This window comes from Rhinolophus sinicus, linkage group LG10 (genome assembly GCF_036562045.2).
Source record: "Rhinolophus sinicus isolate RSC01 linkage group LG10, ASM3656204v1, whole genome shotgun sequence".
NCBI lineage: Eukaryota > Metazoa > Chordata > Mammalia > Chiroptera > Rhinolophidae > Rhinolophus > Rhinolophus sinicus.
In genome coordinates, this window is record NC_133759.1 from 19,024,141 (window position 1) to 19,051,009 (window position 26,869).

The following is a 26,869-nucleotide window of genomic DNA, read 5'->3' on the forward strand; positions in this document are numbered from 1 at the left end:
CAAGATTTGAGAGAAAGAGAAGAGTAATTCCAAGTCTTCCTTGACTCAGAAACCAAGGAAGAGTCAATAAAGTGTACCAGGCATGTGATCAACACACAGAGTGGGCTTGCTCGATGGCAGGAGGCGACGTGGTTAAGGTCACAGTAGTTGCAGGGGGAACCAGCTGGCTGAGATGTTCTGCTAGCAAGTTAAACACAGACAGGAAACCATGTGTCTGATACTGTAAAAAAATAATTTGTCTTCCTGCCAGAGTTAGGCTTGCAAACCAAAGAGGCTGTTTTCATTTAAAAGAAATTCTACAACAATGAGAGAGGAAGGAATGAAACTCTGGCTACTAGGAGTCCACGTCTCCCTTCCTTAACTTCTCCAGTCAGAGAACATGTGAACTATGAAAGCCTGCACACAGCTGGCAGGTCACCAATGAACACACATTGGGTGACAGCCGACATCTGATGGTCTGCTTCTCCATTTCACCACATGGGTTGAACTCTGAGTCAGAGTGGTTTCTAGAGTCCTAGTTTCTGAGCTACCTAGATATAATTGATGTATTTACTGATAGTTCCATCCTGTAAAAAAACAAAAAAAAAAGGAAGAAGAAAGAAAAAATGTCATGCAACCTACAGATAGATATAGCAATGAAGAAAGACAAAAGAAAAGTAAAAGTGGGAGCTGGAATCAAGACAAATGGAAGAATGTTGCTTATGGCAGATGCAACCTACACACAATACAGTTGAAGGCATTTTCAGGACGGAGAATACAACATGACATTGGTACATAGCTCCTCACTCACCTGGCCAAATCCCACATAAGATACTTGAATTTAGGGGAAAAACAGTAACAATTTACAGCCAAAATGTACTGAATACTTGCTCTGTGCCAAGTACTACTCTAAGTTCCCTACATGAATAAACTCACTTATGTTCGCCAAAGTCCTATTCAAAGTGAGTACTAGTTCCATCCACATTTTTCAGAGGAGAAAACTAAGGTGAATTAGTTCACCCAAAGACAAATGGCTTATAAATGGCGTAGTTGGGATCGGAACCCAGATAATTGTCCTGGGGAGACTGTGATCCTCTCCAAAGATGAGGACCAATAGCTGGCCATCATTTAGGAACATCATTTCTCACAAATACATGAATAGTGCAAGCCTGGGGAATGTACCCCTCGCCGAGGACTTGGGGAATGGTGGGGCAGAGGGGCCATTCAGTGACAGCCATGTGTGCACAGAGCAGGTGGCCTCTTATGTGAGGTGCGCAGCCTTCCATGGGTGTAAGGCTGATAAAGAGCACACACCCCCACCCGGACCTGAGCAAAGCAGGGTAAGGATATTCCCTGAAAAGGAGACAAGATTCTCTGACTCTTCTGTGGACAAAAGGTGGAGAACCTGATGTTAGATCTTGGGAAATTCAGGTCACTCCCTGGACACCCACTGCTTTGTCAGTAAAATGAAAAGTTTGGACGAGCTAATTTCATGGATTTCATTTCAACATAAAAAGGTTATAGACTCCCACAAGACAAGGGAAAACAAGTGTTGGTGAGGATGTGGGAAAAAGGGAACCCCATTTCTACTGTTGGTACAAATGTAAATTGGTTCAGCTACAATGGAAAACAGTACGGAGCTTCATCAAAATATTAAAAAATAGGACTACCATATGATCCAGCAATTCCTTTTCTGGGTATATATTCAAAAGACATGAAAACAGGATCTTGAAGAGATGTCCCCGTGTTCAGTGAGCCCTCCGTATTCACTGCAGCAGTATCCACAATAGCCAAGACATGGAAACAACCTCAGTGCTAACCACCGGATAGATGGATAAGAAGCTGTGGTATATGTATACATATATAATGGAATATTATTCAGCCACGAGGAAGAAGGAAATCCTGACATTTCCAACAACATGGATGGATCTTGAGGGCATTATGCTAAGTGAACTAGGCCAGACAGAGAAAGACAAATACTACATGGGATAATTTATATGTGGAATCTAAAAAATTAGTCAAACTTCCAGAGACAGAGTAGAATGGTAGTTGCCATGGGCTGGGAGGGTGGAGGAAATAGGGAGAGGTTGGTAAAAGGACACAGACTTTCAGCCAGAAGACGAATAAGCTCTGAGGATTTAATGTAAAACATGGTGACTATAGTTGATAACCCTGTATTGTATAATTAAAATTTACTAACAGTAGAAATTAAATGTTCACACACACACACACACACACACACACACACACACACACACAAAATATGTGAGGTGATAGAGCTGTTAATTTCCTAGATGGCAGAACTCCTTTCACAATGTATATGTATATCATATCACCATGAGGTACACTTTAAATATCCTATAATTTTTTTTTTTGCCACTTATAGCTCAAGAAAGCTGAAAAATGCAAAAAACATAATGCCCACCACCCCCCCACCAAAAAAAGTTATGACTCTAGAAAACAAGACAACACACTGAAAGCAGTTAGCATAGATGAGCCGATCCATTGCAGGCTTTCAACCCAGGGCAGTGATCATTGCTACTCTTGTCCTATGAATTCCCCCAGTCTGGGCCTTGGGCATGGTGCCAGCTTGCCTGCACTTCACTTAAGGAAGTGGAGTGGGCCTCTGGCCTTGAAACCAAACTTTACAAAGTCCAGGACTTGAGTTTCGTGCTAATTCCCTTTCCTGTGTGGCCATGGTGCCTCTCAGTTTCCAGAATAAGTAGTTAGTTCTAAATCAGGAGGAAAACTAGGATGGCCAGGATTCCAGTCCCCTGGGAGCTGGCAGTGGGCCAGAAGCATGCCTCCGTTAGTCTCCCACGTATCACCTTCTTGCTTTCCTTGTGCCCACCTCCAGCAGATGACTGAGAAACAAATGGATTCAGGCAAATGCTTTTCAGTGCCACTCTACTACTTGTCTAGGGCTCCCCGGGGCTACCAAGCAACTCTCGTAGATCCAATTCAGTACATCATCTAAAATGCATCTCAATAACATTCCTAAATGTCTTCTCGCTTTGAGCAATATTAGAGGACAATCCCACTGATAAACTAAAATGACATTATCATGGAAAAAACAAAGAAATGTTCCCGAAAAGGTGCCTGATCCTCTTCTCTCCATCCAGACCCATGTTAGCACAGTTTGGAGTATATAAAAAATGAACTTCACTACTGCCATTGAAAAACACCCACATTTCACCGGGGAGTCCTGTTATATGAATGGACTGAGTGAGTAAAGTATATTTAGCTCATTTCCAAATGACCAGGTTTAAGATCACATTTATTCCTCTTGAGCTGATTAGCTCAGCATGTTACCAGCAAGAAGTTAACAAGACCCTTCTCTGGTTCTGTCCCTAGCTGGGGGAGTTCACACCAGTGCTTTCCACACTTCAGTGTGCAGACAAATCACCAAGGACACTGTTACAGCCCAGATGCTGATGCAATAGGTCCAGGAGGGCCCCAAGTTTCTGCACTTCTAACAAGCTCCCTGGTGAGCTTGTCTGGTCTGCCAACACTTGGAATAGCAAAGGTTTTCACCATTTGGAAGAAATGTGCTCCTTGGCTTAGTGTTCTTACCAAGGGGACAAAGAGGAAAAAAGGAGATACTACTGTGTGCCAGCCACGTACTGCGCAGGGCACTGCCACCATCCTCCTCTTCCATCCCCACAACCATCCCAGGTGATGGGACCATGACTAGCCTAGGTGGTCCACAGGGGCACAGGCATTCAATGAGAAGGCCACCAGGCCCAAAGCAAGCTTTCTCTAAAAGACAGAAGAGGGAGTGAATCCCTTTGGCAAGTACAGAGCTGGGATGACCCTCATCACTGATCTGAAAGGCCCTTGTGAGTCGTTCCAGTTTTACTTAGCTACCTCCTATTGTGGTTCTGAGTCAAAACAGGAACAACGGGCCTAATTTATAATATTATCCAAGGATGACAAGGGATGTGGTTAGCTTTGATTAGAAATCGGAGACTCAGCATGCTCACCCTTCCTCTGGGAAGGAAGGCGTGTAGAGAAAAAGAGAAACTGGATGAGGCACAGATTAAAGCAAAACAAGCCCCTCTAAAACTCTTGGGGTGCAATGCCTGGAGGTGTCTGCTGTGCTGGCATGCTGTGGTCAAAACCCAGCCACAAAACCTCAACGCTGGAACACACCTAAGGGCTGAACCATCCTGGCTTCATGTCTGAAGAGAAGCAAAAGTCCTAAACCCTACAGAAAAAGCCCAAGTAGTAGTAACAGCTAACAGACAGTGACTCCTTATGCTGTGCCAGGCACGATTGTAAAGACTCTGCATGTATGAATCTGGTCAGTCCTTCCATCACAACAACCCCCTTCTTCCTTTAGTTTCCATTTCATAGACAAGGAGGCTGAAGCATGGAGGTACCAGGTAACTGGTCCAAGCTGGCAGTGCTAGTAAGGGGTAGAAGAGGCCTTAAATCCAGGAAACTCACTTGGGGCTCCCAGTGTTAATTATTCCAGAGACCATTTCTCTCTTACCTAAAATAGCAGACATCATCTCCTTGCCCAGTGGTCTGCAAATGCAGTGTCTTTGCTGCTCTTGGAAACCATTTATGAAATGAATAAAACTGAGTCGTTGTGTCGGATTCTTAATGATTCAGTAGGAGATCAATAGCCACATAATGTCTTCTAAAGTGGACATGTCATTGGCAAGTAAATCGGGCACCTATGAGCTCCAGATTCTTTCCTCCTACATCCTACCCTCACTTCCGTCCTGGAGGCTGATAGGTCTTACCTGACTCACAGCTGTCACCAGGCCGTCAACAATAATGAAGGCAAACACCATCTAACTGGAATCTTACGTCTTAGTGAGTTCAGGGGTAGGTAGACGCTGACTTCCTTAGAAGTCTACACAATATCTTTTGGCAAGAGGGAGTCTTCCGAGACAGGACCAAAGACATAACTGTTGGAGCACAGCTGTGAAAAGCAGACCTCAGCCTCATTCTAGTTGGTCCTCTACTCTCACCTACACTTGGCCACTTCAGGGAAGCTGGAGAGTCACCAGGCACAGGACACGGCCCCACTGGGGGGGTTTCATGGGTAAGGGGCAATACTTAGTTCAACAAGAAAGACACAAGGTGTCTTTAACTCCTTTGTTCTAGAGCAATTTTCAAACTTATGAAAGCCAGCAAGCTTCCTGTAGTCCTTATCTTCTACTGAAGCTCAGTATACACAGCAGGTAGAGGACAATTGACTCGATCCCTTCCCCCTCAGTTTCTCAGCGCAGTCCCTGATGCCCCTTGGAATGCCTTGTACTAGGGAACTAAGACCTTGGCAAAAGTCTGGAGACCTGAGCTGTAGCCCAGCTCAACCACTGACGAGCTGAGTAATTGAAGGCAAGTCACTTTTGTGTTGCTGTTTTTCCTCCAGCATCAGCTGGAAATAGTGATCTAATTACTTTGTGGGACATGAAGAGGATTACCTCAATGTATCTTCAATGCATTTCTTGTGTATTTCTCATGTACACAAAATAAAAGTGCTTTGAGGAGAGGAACAGGACAATAGGCATAAAAGCCATTATACACGCTGACCTCCCGGAGCCTGAAATGGGAAAACGGGGGTTTGTACAGAGGTCCATTCTCCCCTCAAAACATCATCCAGGCTTCAGGATCCCTCACTGCATGGCACAGAGACAAGTGCCATGGAGTGGGAGAGAAAATGTGAGCTAAGTGATACAGAGCTGGCATTTGGTTTTGTTTGTTTGGTTGGTTTTTAGAATAAGCTTCATACCTCCAGAAACAAAGGAAAACAGCAGCATTTTATTGTCTGAGGCTGGGGGCACCCCATGTATCCATTCTTCAGAGGACTGAGGTCATGGCATTGGTTAACTAACATCAAAACCACAAAGAAGAAAGCCACCAAATTGTTTAAAATGTGAATAAAAATTCCAATATGACTGCAGAAAGGCATGAGGGAACTTACTGGGAGTCACGAAAACATTCTGTATCTTGATTGTCAGAGCAGTCAGAGAGTTGTACACATTTGTCACAATTCAGCAAACCATAGAGTTGAAAAGGGTGTTTTTTTATTTTATATAAATTACACATCAATGAATCTGACTTTTTAAAAATTTCAATTGTGTGTTTGACCAAATTTAGGATTCCCATGCAAAATTCTATGCAGAACAATCTCTCTGGAAGAATGGATGACCAACTGTTAACAATGGACACGGAGATTAGGGGACAAATTAAAAGGGAGACTTTCTTTTCACTGTACCTATTTTGTAGCATTTGAATTTTTAAAATATATGTATCTATTATCTGTTTAGATACAGAGAGATAGAACGAGAGGAGGAGAAAGAAGGAAATAAAAAGAGAAGAAGGGGAGAAGGGAGGAAGAAAGGGAAGCCCTTACAGATTTTTTTAGTTCATACACAGCCCATTATAAATCCTAACTATGCCACCGATTAGTCATGTGATTCTGGAGAAAGTGTTCATCTTCCCTGAGTTTGGTTTGCTCACCCATCAGATGAGGGTTCTGCCAGTGCCTACTTGTGGGGTAGCTGTGAGTTTAAATGAGGCCACGCCTTGGAAAAGGTCTGTATACTGTACATAGCAACGGTACAGTCTCTCTGAATGTGACCTATCATTCATAATAGCACTGAAAATTAAGAGCTACATTTAAAAAGAGAATCTGTAGCTCAACTTTTTTCCCTTCCATATTTTAAGAAAACCAGAAGATGTAAGTAATTATCATCCACTGTGTGGGCAGATCAGAATCTGGCAACAAGATGTGAGGACTATACTAATAGAAATACAGTGTAAAACACTCCAGAGGTTTGGTGTTCGCCATCTTGTTTGACTTGGAGTGAAGAAATCAAAGTTACTTCAAGGGTTTTCATTCCTTAGTATAAAGAAGAGGTGGTGGCAATAAGTGGAGAAATAGAACTTAAAGTGTTGCTCTGGTATCTGCTGTTTTAGGTGGGGGGAAATAATCTCTTTTCAGAGAAGAGAGATGCTTAAAAAGCAAAGGAAACGTCCTGTAGAACATTTTAGAAGATTAAATGCAAACAACCCTGGAACATTTTAAAAGATGCTGAAATCACCCAGACATCTGAGTCATCAGTGTACTGGATTTCCTGGGTTGTACAATGAGAAATGATCTTTAGGGTGATTATCTCACCTCATATAGAAAGAAATAGTCTGATAATGAATAAGAGGGAAAATGTATGAATGTGGGCCCATGATTATCACCTGAGTTGAAATACATTGAAAACTGAAGTCATTAATCTTAAAAGCTTATCGTTGTTGGTTTTTTTTTGTGTGTGTGTGTGTATCCATCCAACTTCAAGTCATTTTCAAATTTTGTACCTTTTGGATAAAATAAACTTTTCAATTGTGGACAAGCCAGTATGCAAAACGAGAGAAAAGTTTCATAGGTGATAGTAAAATGTCTAATTAAAGACTAATTCCTTCAGCTTAGCTTGGGCCTTTTTTAAGAAAGTGAACTGCTTGGAGAAAGTTGACATGTTAATTCAAATATCAGGTATTAAGCTTTAGTGTGATTTAATCTCGTTATATCTGCCCTTCTAACTCAAATTATATAAGTAAACTGAGATAAATGGAGTGTTTCTAGGACGAGAAACTAGGAAGAAGGAGAGATTTTGGAAAGTGTTGCACTGAAAAGATATACATGCCTACCTTCATGTACTGAGAAGTTGGCAGAGGTGGGAAGTTGGACAGGAAGAGAGGGAAACGGGCAGTAGGTGAAGGACACAGAGAGAGAAGAAGGTGGGTTTGCAGTACTGCTGAGCACCACAGACAATGGAGGAAACACATCATTTCCCATAGATGGGACACATACAGGGAGAGAGGGCAGATGCAGCACTTGTGTTCCAAAAGGAATGTTTATTGAATCAGACCTATTTTGGGTTAAAATAACTGTTTCACACTCTGAACTTACATTCCTAAAACCAAGAGAATATTATTTTTACTATCAGACTGGCAGGATTAAAAGGCTTATAATCTTCAGTGTTGGAGAAGGCACATGGAAATCCATATGCTCAGATATCGTTTTTTGGAAGTCGAACAATTTAATAGTGGTGCCCATATTTAAAATATTCATAACTTTGATCCAGAAACTTCACCTCTAGAAATCTATCTTGCAGAATATTAATAGCACATGTGTAGGATATTCAATGTGGCATTAATTGAAAAACTGAAGACCCCTAAATAATCCACCATATGGAGGAATGGTTCAATTAATGATAGGAGATAATCCATATCATGGAATTCTCGACAACTAAAAGGTGTGGAGTATATATCTGTATGTATTGACTTATTTAGAAGGAGAAGTAAAAGTGGTTGGGTGAAAAAAAAAAATATCACCAAATATTTATAGTCAGATCACCTACTTGTACTGAAAGATGGATGAGTGGATAGATGGATGGACAGAGGGAGAGATGGAAGATGCATGGGTGGAGGAAGGCAGGGAAAGAAAGAGGGAGAGAGGGAGGAGTAAGGAAAGAGAGAAGGAAGGTGGGATTATATGAATGAATGAGACATGTGTATCCAACAAACACTCAATATTGATTATCTGTTGGGTTGGGAGTGAGGTGATGAGGTTAATGTACTTCCATTTTGAAAATTTTACACATCGTTTGAAATTTTGATAAGGAAGATCTGCTTTTGTAATTCAAAATTATTGAGTTTGTTTTTTTTTAATTGAGGGACCAGTTTGTGCCCTTCTTTCAAGCTGAGGGAATGCTGAACTTCAAAGAGAAACGTCAGTATCTAATACAGTTTTCCCCTGTCTCCATGAGTAAACCTGGGCTCCTTATTTTCCTTTTTACATTTCAGTTCTCCTCTCAAGTGGGACAGATAATAAGTGCCCTTTAGACAAATCCTAGGAATATGTACACAAAACCACTCGAGTTCATTCAAAGCAAGTGCCCCTCTTGTATCAAATAGCCTCCTCTAATCTCTAGACCAATAGTTTTCAAAGTGTAGCTGCATCCGAATCATCTGGAAGGTTTGTTAAAACACAGATTGCTGGGCCCAGCACCCACAGTTTCTGATTCAGTGGGTCTGCGGTGAGGCCCCCGAATCTGCATTTCTAACAAGTTCTCAGGTGCTGCTACTGCTGCTCCTGCTTTTCCAGGGACCACACTTTGAGAACCACTGCTCTAAGTGAAAGACACTCTTTGTCAAAGACAAATCATAATGTGGGCCTACGAGCCAGATTGGATAAAGACAGAACCAACCCTATTCCTCAGCAAGTACTGCTTTCCAGCAAGTGACTGGGTTGCTAATCCACAGCACATCAGCTCACTCTGCAGCATCAGACACAGAAGGAAGTACAGTGCTTGAGACTCAGCCCGGGGATACAAGAGATCAGCACGGAGGAGGTCGGGCTGCAGACCATCAGGAGAAAAAGACTTACCTTCGGAGAAGATGATGATGTCATTGCATTCATCCGTGCTGCAGGAACACATAAAGAAAGTCTCGCCGTCCACTTTTTTTTCCTTCATAATACACTTTGTAGAAGCAGCATCGTCAAGGACAAATCCATGGTAGACAAGCTTGGGGTCATGGCAAACCGTCTCGAGTGTAATGTTCTCATCATTCTTTCTCCTTGGGTGCAGAGGTTCATGGTGGAGGGGCGGGGCGGGGAAAGAAAAAGAGAGTGGATGGATATGGTTTCTGGACAGAAAAGCAATCTGGAATGTATTTCCTTCATGAAGTTGTTTCTAACAATGGCAGCTGGTTCTTGTTTTCCAGTATTAACAGGTTGTCCCATAATCTCCTGTGCTTTTTCTACTCACTTCAGTTTTTCCTTGGCTTATTTTCAGAGCCCACTTAGGATTATAAACATGAGAGCTTTCCTTGGGGGCTAACCTGTCGGTCCTTTTACACATTAAGTCTTAATTCAATCATTAAAGGGGAAGGCACAAGAAAACAAAATTGCTGGGTCCTCAGGATGATGTTAAACCTCCAGGCTCACCTTGCAGCCCAAGTTTATTTGGCAGAACCAGGGTCATGTCTAGCTAACCTGTCGTCAAAGAGCATGCCTGGGAAAATACTGCAGTTCCTCTTTTGTTGTCAGCTGGGCCCCAGGGCACTGTGTGTGAGGGCATATTCCATGTCAGCAGCTAGCTGTTCTGAGAAAACAAGATACTTCCTAGATAAAGAATTGCAATTTCCAGAATTACAGAAAGGAACAAAAGAGTGGGGGAAACATTAAAACATATGGGAAAGAACTGCAAGGTGTTCTTCATTTACAGTTCAGTGAAATGTTTTATGCTGTCAGAAATTAATTTCTTCTTGGAATCATTTGGAGCCTGACTCGGCTAAGGGCTCAGTGAATCTTTCACACGGCATTTTACTTAGGGCCTAGGAAAGGCTCACTTGGCCGTATGTGTACATTACGTCTAAAAATGACATGATTAATGCCCGCTATTATAATTGCAAAAGCCAAAGTCAAACTCTGGCATCCTTGGAAAGTGCATTATTTCTCTGCTTCCCTCTGCTCCCCTCATAAACGTGCCATCTTGGATGTTTGGGTCCAATGCCAAGGTGGGTCTGACATCCTTCCTCCCAACTCTGTCCTTTGTGGATGCAAAATGTCTGTTGTCTTGAAGGGTATTCTCTACAGCAGCAGGGGGTGTCTAGGGAGTGGCTGACCAGGCTTTAAATGACTTGATAGGTCCAGTCTGCACATGCAATCTTCCCTGGGAAGGATTCTTGAATGCATACATAGGAATACACATGTGTTCTAACACACAAGGTTGCTGTTCACAGCAAGGAGAATGGGAGGCAGGCTGGAAGCAAGAAGCAGCTAAGATACAGCTTTCCAGGTGCCCACACCCAGGGAAGGAGCAACTTGACCAATTCCACCCTTTAGTGCTGAATTCAAGGACAATTAAGGAGTGTGTCAACAAGTAAGAGTGAGCATGAGTGAGGATGGAACAGCCCAACCAGGAATAGAGTCATGTGTATGACATCTAGACAGCCCAGGGTTGACTCCAGCACAGACACTTGTACCACTGTGTGAAAAACGGTAAGCTCCAGTAGGAGCAAGGGGAGCAAGGGCTTGCTAAGTACGTCCTTACTGTCAAAGGAAGAGTAACACACGTAGTTGGAATCTGTACTCTAGGGTGGGTAGCAGAGAACTAAAGGAAACTTAATTTGGCACAATCACCCCACAAATAGTGTGTAGGTAAAAATCTTCCTATCTTTAATCCCAAGGGTATGGAGTCTTGGCAAAAATGGTGGGCCTGAAACAAGAACACCTCCCTCCCTTTCCACGTGTGTGTGTGTGTGTGCAGGGTTGTGTTTTGGTAACAAAAGGCAGGCATGCTAAGTCCTCAATGCTCCCAGAGAAAGAATGGTTTATCTTTCTTGTGAAGCTTCTAGAGGCCAAGAGACAGGAAGGAATTGTGAGCCCCGGAGTCCAGCGGCTCTGCACTGACTGGGCAGCTCTTTCAGAGGTTCTTGCTTCCCGCCTCCTAGCTGCTTAGAGAACTAAACTTCCAGAGAGGAAACGCAGTTAAAATACTTGAGTCTGGGTAAAGTCCTTAACTGCTTTCTCCACTCACTCCTGTCACAGTGTTTTCCCTGACAGCAGAGCTCATATTTTTGCAAAATATCGTTGGAGCCAGCTGAGCATAGAAAGGGAAAACACAGTGAAAAAATACAGACTTCTGTGTCCTGCAACATTTGCTCTGAGCAATTGAAGGTGAAGAATTTGTCAGTAGACTTGGAAAAAGAACCCCAGTCATGAAATTAATTTTGGTTTCAACATATGTCTATTCTTGGAAAGAATTTGAGCATTTTACATGGAATGGGCACACAATTGACATTATTTAAACCAATGAATGAATCAATGAATGAATGAAAACAACACTAAAACTGATAAAGACATTGAAATGCACTACGATAAAAGCCGCTTTCAGTTTCCACACCTGGCTCTTGCTAAAATAGACTTCTTCCTTAGTTTGGGTTCCCTGGAAACAGACATGGAGGCTGAGATTTTTCTGTGCAGGAGATTTTGGGAGAGACACCTGTAAGGCACTGAAGGGAGCACTGCACAGAGGAGGAGTTGAACCATAAGGCAGTTTGCAGTGAAGGACTCAGCTAATCCCTCAGAAGCTGTAAAGCTGGATGGCCCGTCAGAACTGTTGCAAATTGAGGCAAAGTAGCCAGGCATCTGGACCCCTGCATCCATCAGTCATAGGACGCTAGCTACTCAGGAAAAGAGGTCAAACCCCAGGAGAGGTCAAATGAGAAGGAAGCAGCTCCTCTCAGTGGAGGAGAACTTGTGGGAGAGAATGGGGACGATCCCTCAGCAGCCAGTGCTTCCGAGGCTGAGGGGGTGACGCCTCAGTGCTGAGGGGGTCCGGGAGGTGTAGCACAGCAACCACCACACATCCCTTTCTCCTTTTGCCAAGACAGGTAAAAATAACGTTTACTATGTTTGCTCTTTATAGCTGGGACACGGAGGAGAGAGGGAGGCTTCCCCTCCCCCACATGGTCCCGTTTTCTGAAACAAGTGAAGCCTCTATTCGGGAGATTTGATTCACAACCAACCATTTGGACTTGCACTGTGAGTCAGGAAAAAACATCCTAATTAAAACGGCCTTTCCTCATTAGCAGAAGTCAGTGTACCCCACAGTCGATATTTCAGCAAAGACGATCAGTGGAGAAGAGAAGGAAGGAAGGAAGACTTGAGGTCATCCAGTCGGGTGTCTCAATCTTTCCTGCACTAGACCTGCCAGTCATCCAGCGTCTCCTGAACTTCATTTGACCAGAGAAGGAAGTTTGTTCCACTGTTGGGCAACCACAACTGTGAAAATGTTTAAACTTATACTGAGCGCTAGTCTCTCCCCTTGTAAATTTCACGGCCACTTCTGCCTTTCAGTGTTACGTGGAAAGAGTTTCTTACATTTTGTAAATGAGAGCCCTTCGATCTCTCTCAAGAGAACCCACGTCCTCTCTTCCCTGGAACCATGTCTAATTGCCTCAGCTATTCCTTAGATGGCATGCTTTCGAAACCTCTATTGACACAGCTCCCTTTCTTCTGAGCATGATCTTTGTCAAAACCCCTTTTTCAAAAGCCTTGCTCAGACCTGGACATGAATGAAGTTGGCAGGTACAGCCAGCTGTCATGACAGGCCTTTGTTGTTAACATTCCTTCAGTTCTTAAGAAACTAGTCATCCCCTGGTATGTACAGAAATTTGCAAGGTGTTCAGATCTATCATCAAGGCTAACTCGATGTGGTCTGGAGAACGTCCAAAAGACTCATTCCCCAAGAGGAAGGGAGGATATTTGGGTTTATATTCTCATTTGCAACTGGCCAGGAGACACATAAGTTACTTTAAAAAAAAAAAAAAAAAGGCCGATAAATTCACAACATCAGACTAAGTCTGCAAAGTTGTATTTCAGTAATGAATTTATACATTTTTATAAAATGGGAAGTCATTTAATGATCTCTATTTTCCTTTTTCTCTCTTGCTCATACTCCCCATTTATAACTATGCATTTATCAAATGATTTATGAGCACTTACTGTGTATGTGTGTGTGTGTGGGGGAGACAAAAAAGATGGGGGGAGAGACACAGAGAGAGACAGAGAGAGAGACAAAGAGAGAGAGACAGAGAGAATGTAGGGAATCTGATCCAAGAGAAAGATGTAGCATGTCGCCCAGTGGTGGTACGAGTGACATGGCCAGAGCTTCTAAGGAATTGTTTTCTGGTTCCCCGAATAGCTTCCCTTTTTTGACAAGTGATTTCCTCTTCCAACAGCCCAATGTTCATCATTTTCCTTCCACAAAATAAGTCTAGGATTGCCTCAGAGGAACAAAGCTCCTAGTGTCACTATAAGGTACAGAGCACGTATCATTAAATGACTAGTAAATGGCATATTGCTCTCCTTCATACAAGGAAGTGTCTCCAGATTTATTGCAAATATAAAGGTCACCTTATATACAATCTCACACATATAAATAACACACATATAGAGACTTGTGTGTATGTATTTGAAAATGTACAGAATATCTCTGGAAAGTGCATTTAATGATTAAAAGAGAGATTGTCTAAGGGAAAGAGAAATGGGATGTGTCTACACTCAGGGCATGGAGATACACGAACTCTCTGTACCACGAGCATGCATTACTTATAAAAGGGGGGAAAGAAAGATTTTTTAAGAGGCAACCTTACCAGACAGCTACACAGACTTCATGCGGGTTCTCACAGATGGACGTGATACTGCAGTTGCTCATGCAGGACTTCTGGTTGTCGCAGGTGGAAGATCTCACATCACAAAACTTACACAATTTTGGCAACTTGACCGCACCATTGTTGTCAGTGACCATCATGTTATTATTAACTGTGGAGGGAAGATAAAGATACACGAAATGATTATCTAACTGCTAGGCAGCCTGCCAATGAATTCCTCATGATGTTATGCAATTTCAAATGAACCTCATGTCATAAGAATAAATATGGAGAAAGGCAAAACAATGCCTTCACATCAGAGAATTTCCAGCACCTATGCAATCTGTAACGAAAGCCATTGTGGGGTGGGAGGAAGTTTGAGTAATTTCTTACTTCTGTCAGTGATTTATAAGGTACTCTTTCTACAGAAACCTTATCATCCAATCAAGAAACATAGCTTGGATGGGCCCATTGCATTGTACTGGGTGCTGGGAGCACAATGAAAAGTGCCCATAGGGAAATTATAGTTTAGCTGGGTGGGGAGGCAAGGAAACAGATGAGGATAGGATAACCTGAAATAGAGAGAAAGAGGGAGAATGTGGAAGCCAGACAAGAGTCACCACCCAGATGGACAGAGAGAGGTCACAAGCGAGCAGAGTTGTGAAGGACAAACGGGAGTTGGCCAACTCAGAGGAGACACTGTAGGCCAGGCAGGACATGACCATCCTGTTCTTGACCTCCACTGGAAAGAGCTGGGGGCCTTCTTTACAAGGGAATGGCTCTGACTTCTCTCAGTTGCCTTGAGGGACATGAGTTGATTCACCAATACAGACTGAGTGCCTCCTAGAAATAATCCCAAACACTGGGGATGCACTAGAGTTCTCTGCGTGAGTAAAGGCTCTGTCAAGGGTTTGTCTAGCTCTCTGACTTCAGCCCTAGAAGAAGCCAAGTTCCCTCCTTCCTCAGGTTTTCCCCTTGCTCTTCTCTTTGTCTGGCTCTTGTCACCTTTCTGGTCACTGGTTACATGTCAGCTCTTCGTCCTAAAGCAGCCCACAAGTAACTAGGACAGGACTCATTTTATCCTCTGCACAAGCCAACTTGATCATTTTCTTGCTTACAATCTATCCACCAAAATGCAAGCTCTGTGAGACGATATCTGCCATATTTGTATGCTGTGTCTCCAGTGCCAAGAAGAGGGCCTGTCACAGAGAAGACATCCAAAAATATTCATTGAATAAATGAACAAAGAGATGAATACATTAAGGAATGAATATATGAAGTTCACATTTGGCCCTTTATCCCCAGTAGAAAAGGATATAGAAATTCTTCCCACACATCAGTGGGGAGTGTGATTATAAATACAGTATTCATTCACAACCATCAATCATCTATTGAAGACAGACAGTTCTTTGCAAAACACATGCTGCATGCTGAGGCAAAAAAAACCAAAAACAAAAACACCAGGTATAACACCCCCTTTCTCATCTTCTTCCTCAAGGATTTCCGTTTCCACTAGCAATGAAGGTAATTAAAGGCATGCATTTGGAGAGTCAAGTGAGACAAGGCTATATGGCATGTGGTCAACAAACATGAATTTAAAGACACTGAAATGCTAGACAAAGAATGATCAGGCATGTAGACCACGTGTGGCACTATCCTAGTCCTTGGCGGTCAGGAAGCTGGGAGTGGTGCTTCGCGCAGGGATCGAGCTTGGACAGGCCTGAGGGCTGCCTCCTCTTCTCCTCCCTATGTTAAGTATGCTCTTGCCTAAAGCCAAAAGAACAGTTTCAATGCCCTCCCACAGTGGCTCCCTGTCCGTGAATTTTAGATTTCTGTCATTGACACTATGCCATGCAACCCTCTTTGTCATTTAGGCATAGCACCTGTTTCCTGGGTCTCTAAAAATATAAACATATATAAATTCAAGATTTGCTTTCTTGTGGTAACATTAAATATAGAAGAAAAAATACACCCATTCATCCCTCACAGGCCTCAAGTTCATTTCAGGAAGTGTATTTTTAGATAACAAACTATTTTGAAATTTGCAATGTCTCCCAGAGCTACAGCTCTATGCTTAGTTAAAAATACAGGCAGATCTGAAGTGCGCTCTGAACCTTGTGTTAAATTTGGAACTAACACAACAATACACATTTTTTTTTTTCTACAGTGGTTGGAATTGGATCCATTGGTAAAACAACGAATTTAACCCTTTAGATTTCCCTATAAAACATGGGTAAAGCAGAAAAAGCTAGGTTGTGTTTTGTTTATTTGATTATTTCTTTTAGACTACCATGTCTTCCCGAAAATAAGACCTAGCCAGACAATCAGCTCTAATGCATCTTTTGAAGCAAAAATTAATATAAGACCCGGTCTTATTTTACTATAAGACCGGTTATAATATAATATAATATAATATAATATAATATAATTAGCATAACATAACATAACATAACATAACATAACATAACATAACATAACATAACATAACATAATATAATATAATATAATACTGGGTCTTATTTTTTTTTTTGCTCCAAAAGACACATTAGAACTGATTGTCCAGCTGGTATGTTTCAGATAAATCTCTGTTTGTTGGTTAGGAAGCTTTGTTGTTTTAAGTATAAAATCAAACCTCCATGACCTGAAATTCGGTCTTCCAGCACATTAAGATTTTAGCCTAGATTAGTGGCTATCAACTCTGAGGCATGTTAGAATCCATCACCTAGGGAACTTTGAAAAGCAAGGAAGCAATCCCCTTAGACATGCTGATTTAATTATTCTGCATAGTTACCTAGGCATCAGGAATTGTGGAAGCTGCCCACATGCTTCTAATGTACAACTGAGACCGAGACCCCTGACCTAGAATTAACTGAAAAACAATGGGGTGGGCACAAAACAGCAAAAAACCGAAAACTAAAAACCCCACCCACCCACATACAAACACGTATACAACTTATGTGACAGTGAAGGGGGAGCTGATCGTTAAAGTTGGAGGAAGTTTCCTTGTGAAAAACATGCCCCGAAAGCTGTAAGCTTAGCACTTTTATACTGCAGAAGGAAAGGAGTGCGTTCCTGGTCTGGCCAATCCTTTTCTAACAAAAGCTAAGAAGTGTGAGAAAAGTGACAGGAGTCAGAAGTGATAGAAGAGAAATAAAAACAGGTGCGACTGGTGCTGAAAGTAGCACTGGCAGCCACAGAGGTGTTGACAAGTATAAGGGGTTTAGATTTGATGCCTGCAAAACACAATCAATAGTGAAGACATACACAGAGAGAGAAAGAGAGAGAGAGAGAGAGAGAGAAAGGAGAATGACTTGCACAGCTCAGGGGGTGTCACCCAGATTACAGTCTGTGTAAACGGGGGCCCCTGGAGATGGGTAGGTGTGTAATTCATGATAAGGCCCAGAAAGATAAGACCTCTCCATTGAATTCTGGGGAAAAGGCAAACAGCCAACTTTACTCCATACTTGGAGGCACAGGCATATGGGGGCAGGGAGCAGTGTATGATGGGAACTTATACCTAGTAAAGCCCTTACATGTGCTAGGTAAGGTGTATAAGTTATCACACATCACTGGTAAGTACTCAGCAAGAGGACCTCATTTTTCTTTTTATTACAGTAAAAGATACCCCTGCTGAGGTGAGCAGGCTTTTTATCTTGATCAGCTTAGTTTTTTTTTAATTTGAAAGCCTTCACACAGGGCATATTCACTACAACCCCCCCTCCCCGCTTCCCTCCCCAGGCAGCCACTCACTACTAGTTGACATCAGGAGGCCCCCCCACACTAACAATTCCCAACCAGTCAATGAATGTCCAGCCTTCGCTTTAAGCCAGTATTCTCCTTTGTGAATAACTGTGTTGGTGGGATAGACTTAAGTCTAGAAGGCAAAGCTACTCGTAACCTCTGTTGGGGGTGGAGGTGGCAGAGGTCACCTAACTTTGATAAAAGCTGTATGGACTCTGGAGCGAGGGGGTGGACGGACAGACCTACAAACTTTGGCTCATCATTTCAGAGGGATGGTTCCCAGATTCCCTGAAGGTCCACAGGCCCCAGTTGAAGAATTCTAGGCTTACCCCGGAGTCCTCAAAGGTGATTCACGGATAACATGCTAAGCAGCGGCCTGCCAATCAGGGTGGGGTGGAGGGCTAGTGGGCACAGGGGATGGTGATGGTCACTCAGTGTAGGCACAATTGTATCTGTGCACTGGAACCCACAGGGAAAGAGGTCCCTGTCGTGACCTCTCCTATCAAACAACATCTTATATTTAATACATGTTTGTGAAGCCAAAGGAATAGAAGGTAAATGCCTAGAGTTGGCCTTCTGCAGCCACGGGCTCTGTATCCATGGATTCAACCTAGCTCAGTTCAAAAATATTGGGGGAAGAAACATTATGTTGTTGCTGACATGTACTCTGTAGTGAGGCCTACGATGGTTGCGTCTGTACTGAACATGTACAGACTGTTTTCTTGTCATTACTCCCTAAGCAGTACCGTATGACAGCTATTTAATAGCATTTACATTGCATTAGGTATTATAAGTAATATAGAGATGATTTAAAATATACGGGAGGATGTGTGCAGGTGATATGCAAATACTACGACATTTTATATAAGGGACTTGAGCATCCTCGGATTTGGGTATGGGGCGGTCTTAGAAGCCCCCTCGCCAACCTAGATACTGAGGGCGGACACACATGTGAATAGCCAGGGACAGAGCTATTACTCTAAACAACACAACAAAAGCCACCTAATTAACCCAGTAGCAAACCCTAACCAACTTCAAAATTATTTCCAGTTCAGGTTGTTAAATTGCTCTCCTAAGTCCCTTTAGTTAAGATGTTTAGTTAAGACACTATGTTTTAATGGCTGTAGGCCCTCTGTGAGCAGCTGACCATCTTTAGGGAATTTTCTGCTCATAATAGGCAAATTAGTTATTCATATGTTCTTAAAATAAAGGTTCCAATAAGAATGTCTGCCCCCTAGAAAGTCATTCAGTAAAGGAAGTGAACATGGGCAGCTGCTTTCAGCATATGATGGTATCACATGGCCCCTATTTCACTTCTCTTCAAACAAACCAATGAGTAATATGTCCAAACGTTCAGTCTGGGTCATACTGCCTTCCTCATTTTAGGGCACATTTTCCCCAAACTCATTGCCTAGAGACAGAGGTTCCGGGTCTTGAGAATATGAACTAAGTCAATGCATTGCTGTGTCTATTTTTGGAACCGTCCTGTTGTCTTTGAAGGTCAGAGATGAGCAGCCTAATAAGGTTTAGACTTAGTGCAGATAAATATTAGCAATTTTGGGTAGGAAGTCTTTGCCCGTGCCTTTGGAATGTTGTCTATTATGAGCTGAACAATGATGCAGAATCTCAAGATTCCACAGATAATCCTAAACACTTTGCCAGAAATGCATCCACGTATCTTTGAATTCATGCATGTATCTACTGTTGTGTTGCAGCATGTTTTGGGGGGGACTTAAGAAGTCATTTATATCGCAAACACCTGTGGATATCTTGCTTAGTGCTACATATTTCATAGCAGGAATACTAAAATTGATACAACCAAGTGCAGCATCTTATAGAATAATCCATGTCAACTGGTAAACAGAACTCCCTGTGCCTGGGGCAGAGCTTCTCTCTTGTTAACAAGCACACACAGGTCGCTTGGGAGTATGTTTAACCCACAGGTGTGGGGTGGCATATTGGCTCACAACATTGTGGAGCTGGCAAGTCTGATATTTATAGGGCAGGCTGGCAGGCTGGAAACTCAGGCAAGCATCGGTGCTGCCGTTTTGAGGCAGAATTTCTTCTCCAGGAAACCTCTGTTTTTGCTCATAAAGCTTTCCTACTGATTGGATGAGGCCCATTCATACGATCTAGGGTGAACTCCTCTTCTTAAGGTCAACAGATTGTAGTTGCTAATCACATTCCAGAGTACCTTCACAGTGACACCTGGATTAGTGTGGGATTAAAGGACTGGGCACGAGAGCCTAGCCAAGTACTCCTGACACTGACCAGCACAGGTAGGAACTAAGACTCGGTGCCCAGGTGACGCCGAGGCTGTTGATTCACACTGAGTAGGAAGGTTGTGGAGAACCCAGTTGTTGACTGGTCATTGTTTCCCTTTGTCCACTCATGTTTGGATCTAGCAAAAGGGAATGCAGTAAATCCTTCCTTAAAGTCGTCAATAGATTCCTCAGCTTTAAGTGAAACCAATTATACCATAGGCTAATTGATACAAACAAGAGTTACGTTCCTGTGACATCTCATCAATGTTAGAACGAAATAACTTTGAACAAAACGACGTCATTCATGGACCTGCTACACTATGCCTCACCTTTACAGGCACGTCTCATCTTACAGTTCTTTCCATCTGCTTTTCTCTAGAGCCTGGCCTCCTAAACGATCACAGGCCCAAAGGCTCTGATCACCATATGGGCCCAGAATAGTAAGACTTGTTCTCTGAAAGAAGGTTTTTAATTGCAGTTGGCATTTCAGAGTCAGACACTGAGGCAACCATCTGGCCCGCAGTCACCAGGGTCTGGGATGCTGGCAACACACAGCCCACGCACGGCCCCTGAGACTAGGTGGGACAAGTCTACTGGCCTGTCACATATGTCTTCCCACCCAGAACAAAGAGCAAATGCAGCAACCTCAGAGGAGTCCCTTCATGACCCCTCATGAAAGAATGATCCCCAAGATAATCAAATACTTTGGCCAACTACTATAAAACAAACCAACCAAAAGCACCTTCTGATTAAGTCAAAAATATTTTAGGAGTATTTCCCTTCTTTGAACATCTATTGCATAATTGGAACTTCTAACACAATGCAACACCTTCTTTTTAGTTTTAAAATTGTATGTGGACCCTCATTTGCTAATTATAAGTATCTCGAGAGCAGGAGAGGTGGAGCTCTCCTTCAAATGACAGTCCCACATGGGCTCCAGGCACCAGGACCAGTACTGAAAAGCCACCCCTTAGTTAACTGGGAGATCAGAGTGTGGGCAAAGAAAGAAATAGACAAGTGGCCTGAAGATATCAATTCTTCTTTTCATGCAAATGTTCTCATGATAATAATACTTTGCTAGAACCCTCCAAGGATGACCTAATCAATACTCTAAAAACTCTTTGAAATGTTAGGGAAATCATTCTTACTAGCCAAAAAGCTAGTAAGAAAACACAGTTGTTTTTCCACATTGAAATTGCCTACCACAGGGTCAACAATTAAGGATTTATCAAGTATCTGTGATGTCCACACAGAGATTTAAAACAAACATCAGGTTGGTCCCTGCCCTCTTGCAGTTTCCATTCTAGATTGAGAGGCAAGATTATCAAATGCAAACTACTTGCCTTTAAATACAAACATGAGGTCAGAAAAGGGAAAAGTTGACATAGGAATAGCAGTTTCACAGGGGAGGCTGTCCTTGAAGGATGCTGGTTCTGAGAGGCTGAGGACAGACTGAAAGGAAAGGCACTCTGGGTTGAGAACACAACTCGGACCAGGAGAGGTGGAGTGAAATGGGAGATCCAGACAATCTAGATGTCAGGTCTCTGAAAATAGATAATTATTCAATGAACGTGCATCTTCCATTTCACAGATGGAAAGGCTGAGAGGTACAAGGACGTTCTAGGTGTGTGCATGGTTGACAGGGTTGGCTTGGCCAGAACAAGATTTACAACAGGCAAGGAGAGTCGAGGCATAGAAAACGTCCCAGACTCTGTCCACCTAATCTCATAATAGAAAAATATTCTATTATAAACACAAACTGAATAAACTCAAAGCCTCATTTAAAAAGTTAAAAGTCAAGGACTAGCAAATAAATCACTGGATATGGAGAGTTGTAGATTTTCTTAATAAAACTCAATCCTAAATTGATTATTATGTAGATAATTATGATTGAACTGGAGAGGACAGTTGTGTGTGTGTGTGTGTGTGTGTGTGAGAGAGAGAGAGAGAGAGAGAGAGAGAGAGATATTTCCCTCCCTGTTTGATTTATTCCACTGAGGGGATTTAGCTTTGAAGGTTTGGATTCAGTAGACCTGTTGTCTGGTGAGTTTAATAGTTCACTCTGGATTGCTTTAAGAAAACTGCATAAACATAAACTTGTATTCATCAAACAAGTAAATTACAAGATTGAGGGTGTTTTAAAGGGATTATCCAATAGAGGACCTTAAATAAAAATCTTGACTGTGCCTTTATGATTTTAAAAATGTAACTTACAAGGACATTTTAAAGAAGCCACATCTAGAATACCACAAGCCGTAGCTGAACGGAAAAGTAATTAGCTTTTTCTAGTGACAAACATAAAATAACTGAGCTGGAGCTTCCATTGCACCCTTCCCTACTTAACACGCCCTTCCCCCAATAACTCCAAATAACTTCCAAATATGCACACTCTGTTTTTTTGCTTATCCCTGAATTTCTTGGATTACTAAGGAATGAAATGCAGTTTAAGTTTTCCCACCACTTACTGAATTTGCCTCTTTATTTTTTAATGTAAGTCCCAGAATCAGGTCACATATGGAGACAAAACCCAAACGTTTAAAATGACTCTTGCAGATGGAAATATCTATATTGTTGCCAACGGCAGTATTTCAGAATACCAGCACTTTTGCCATATTCAAAAAGCTGAAAAACTTTTAGATTTCTCAGTGATCTTCATCTTCAATAGGGGATTGAGTGGACAAAACACACTTTTGAAAACGGGACGAGGGCGAGCAGTTTGTAGCCAAAACCACCATCCATACTTGGCAATCATCGATAAAGATGATTTTAACAGTGTATTTATCTGGTAAATCCTAAATGTAGGAACTTGACATGAGCTAAAAACCCAGGAATATGCTGGGGCTTGGGACAAGAGGACTCCAGTTGAAAAAACTGAAGCCACATCAATGCAAATGAGATAGTATATCAAGTGAAGGAGGAAGAATGTGACATTATTTCAGGGACTGTCAAAATAATAGCTTTAGTCTTCTACTGGAAAGTGCTTTCAAGTTGGTATTTTACATACAGCAATAGTAATTGAAAAAACAATTCTCTCTTGGTTGACATAACTTGGACGGTGTGCTGTGGCAACAAGGAAAATTACCCAGAGATTATTGAAAACAAAAGATGATTAACTCTCTTGGTGACAGTCAAAACAACACTGGTAAATAACACAGGCTGATAGAGGCAACATAACGAGCACATGATTTATGGAGCTTTACAACATTATATTCAGCAAAAATAATTTATTACTTAGCAGAAAAATTTGCCAACATAAACAAAATATGCATTATTTATCGGTGAGCATGCTCATATTAAACCCCTGTGGAAAAGTTGGACCATATAAGATATGGTCCTTTTCTCACGGTGCTTACGTTCTTGTAGGGAATGAAAAAAAAAAATGTACAAAGTGATTTTTACCAAAAGAACTGAAAAAAAAAAAAAAAAAAAGGTCTACATGAAGATGTGTTTTTTAAAATTACGTTATTCATTTGGGATTGAAAACAATTAACGTTTTTTTCCTTTAGCATCTCAAAGTGCTGGGGCAACTTAATGCAAAAACGAATGCAAATTCTGGTAAAAATGAATTTTCACAAAGATAAGCAGCTATTTAGAGAATCAGAAAAATAGGCACCTTAGATGATCCATTTGCTTCAATTAAGCAAACAATTTGGTCTGAATATCAATTTTCTGTGAGATCGGGCTTTTGATTTATAAATTTCTTTGTGGACGTGCCCCCCTCTCCCACTTCCAAATGTATTGCAGTGTCCTGGTGTATGCCCAGTGCCTGAAAGGGTTTCCAATCACAGTTTTACTAAGCATGTGAAAATATCAGTCAGAGCATGACTCCCATACTGAAGCTTTGACAAGGGGCTGGAAATAATACCGTACTGGGAGGGGGCTAGGTACTCCTTCAAAGGGTGAGGTCAAAGATACTTGGTTTCTGACAAACGAATAACCAGGGTGAGAAGCGAGAAAGCAGAGACTGCTATGTAGGGCTGTGTGAGCCAGGTACAGCCTACGGACATGTTCTGTTTGGCCTAAACTCTTGTCTTTGTAAAATATGAGCCAAGTTTTAAAATTAGGATATTTCACAGAAAAGCTGGATTTCCAACTCCACTTAATAAAATAAAAAGATCTGGCAACAGGGGGCTCAGATCATCCTGTGACAACAGTCAGCTGGCAGTGAGGGGTGGTGGCCCTTTAAGGTGGTGTGAATCTCCTCAAGTTTGCCTCATCCCTGCCCCTCCCTGGAGTCTCCTAGCCCCCTGCCCAGCCCTGGTGGCCATCGGAATTTTACCATTAATGATTATTCAACATGTCCATTCAATTCTCTCTTCCACTGTTATTGGTTTAACTCAAATGGAAAAATTCAGGATAATCTCTCATACGGTATTTTCTAATATGCATTTGATGGTCTAATGTGGATACTCACATTTCAAGTCAAGAAAAAGGAACATTTTCTACTTTAAAAATCAGATCTAGGTGGATAATAATAATAATAATAATAATAATAATAATAATTTCCATTATCACCATTCATTGAATGTAGAACAAATGCCAAGTCCAGTACTGAGTGTGATGATTATTTCATTGATTCATCAGAACGGTGTCATGTTGTGTAATCACCGTTTTATAGGTGGGGAAATTCAGAGTCAAAGAGGTGAAATAACTTATCCAAGATCGATGAAACACAGCTCATGAGAGACAAAGCCATAGGCCACAGGGAGCCTATCATTTTCCTGATACTGACAATAAAACAGATATTCCCAGTGCAAAGGCTTAAGAACAGTGGTTTAACTCAGTCCAATAGAAGACAAAGACATTGAGTGTGGCCTGCAGGAGTTGTGGGAGGTAGGTAGGGGCAGGGGGAGCAGTAAGTTTCTTAGAAAAGAGATTTGGTGCTTCGTAATGCCTCTACTTAGTTTAGGAGACATATATAACAGGGGCAGCTTGGTCAAGTCTAAGAGTTTTAAGGTCAAAGACTTGCAAGTGAGTTCAGGTTCTTGCCAGTACTATCTGTGGGAGCAAGGAGAAGCCACTTCTCAGAACCTCCATTTCTTGATCTATGAAATGGTACTTTCTAGGGTCAGGATGAAGAGAAAAGAAAATGTGCTTGAAATACATGTGAAAATTGTCTAGACAACAAAAAGTGCCACATAAGCACTCTCTGGTTAGAAAGTAACACTATCCAATGTTCTCTCTCAGGAAAATAAAATTACAGGCAAGGCAAGACAAGATAATTAAGAGTTTGGGCAAGCTATTCCTACTCATCAATAGAATGCAGCAGTTTGATGACTTCTAAATAATCTTTCAGGAAATTTGAGTGAAGAGACAAGTTGAAATATAATAACTTTTTGTTACCACTATGCTCCAATGCTTTCAAAGAGATACAATGGAATTGATCATTGCTACAATAAAATCCGCAAGAGTGCTTAGTTTAGGATCTTTTAAAAAACCCTTTCAGACCCAAACAATCCAGTTTAAAATTTTGTTCATAACCAGTTTAAGATCAAGTTCAATTTTCAAATTCTCTGCTGACTCTGTACAATATTCAACAGGTGAGAGCTGATCCGCTTTGGCTTTGAGACACTCAGTATGTAATTTGGCAACATTCTAACAAAATTAGTGAGTTTGACACGCAGAGATGGGGAGGCAATGAAGCGCCTTAAGATTATGGAATACTAAAGTGTTGAGATCAAGTTAGGTTCAACTTTCTTTCTCAAGGAAATAAAACTAACACTTTGATTCACAGCTAATGAAAGAATAGGAGAGGCTATGAGCAACAATTTTACTAGTTTTCAAGTATCTAGTTAAAAAGTGTTCTGTGCCATGCAGATATATGGAAAGCAATATTTCTTAGTCCCTTCTCTTTGAGACCATTTACTCATGGGGTAAATAGTTATGTGGTATTGTGATACAATTTCTAGTGGAGGAGAAGTCACCATGCTGAGAGTGGACGCAAGTTGCAATAGAGAAGGCTCTGCACCAACTGTGAGCTGGTTTTGTGTCCCTGGGCAATTACTCAGCCACTCTCTGTGCCTGTCCTCTGACCAATCAGACAGGTGCATGGAACATGGTGATCCTGAAGGTACCTTTCATTTTGGAAAATATTCACAATTCAACCCCCCAAATGCCAGAAAGCTGAATAATTCAAATATGGTCCAGCTTAAACCTGGCAGACCTGATTAAATAGAATGAGATGCTGTTTCAGCTTGTAAGAAAAATGGCTTCAACACTATCAAGCAGTGTGCTTGCATTTTGGGTTGTTTTCTCTGATAATTGAGAAACCACCTTTGGAACTTCCTAGTATGCTGTTTAGGTACCGCATTCTTCCCTTGTTGCTCACAGACAGACTTAAACCTGAAGCCTCCAGCTGATCCATCTTGCAAGAACAAAAAACTACTCGGTGTCATTTGTGCATCATGAGGTTGGAAGGAAGGAAAATTATGGAAGGGTCACTTTCCGTTCAGCCCCTGTAGGCATTTCCTCTAATTTTATGGGGGATGTGGAGGAAATTTTGATTTAGAGCAGAGACATTTACTGTAACAGTTGAAAACAACCCTGAGCATGTTTCTAATCTGTGTTTATTCTGAATCCATTCTCTGGGCTCAGCTTGAATGATGAGTAATAAGAACAAAAGAAATGATTGTGTAAAAATATCCCATTGCTTGATCGAAGCCTTGATTATGTCTGACAAATGCTTATGGAAGATTAGTATTACTGTTCCCATTTCA

At 41.8% G+C, this 26,869-nt stretch overlaps 1 protein-coding gene across 1 annotated transcript in view; it reads right to left on the reverse strand.

Moving 5' to 3' along the window:
• TGFBR2 (transforming growth factor beta receptor 2) overlaps window positions 1-26,869 on the reverse strand; it is an 83,290-nt gene that overhangs the window by 34,247 nt on the left and 22,174 nt on the right. Inside the window, exons 2-3 of the mRNA XM_019745289.2 lie at window positions 14,152-14,320; window positions 9,377-9,567 (exon numbers count right to left, since the gene is read on the reverse strand). Of these exons, the coding sequence (XP_019600848.2) occupies window positions 9,377-9,567; window positions 14,152-14,320 (360 nt within the window). The remainder of the gene's footprint in view (window positions 1-9,376; window positions 9,568-14,151; window positions 14,321-26,869) is intronic.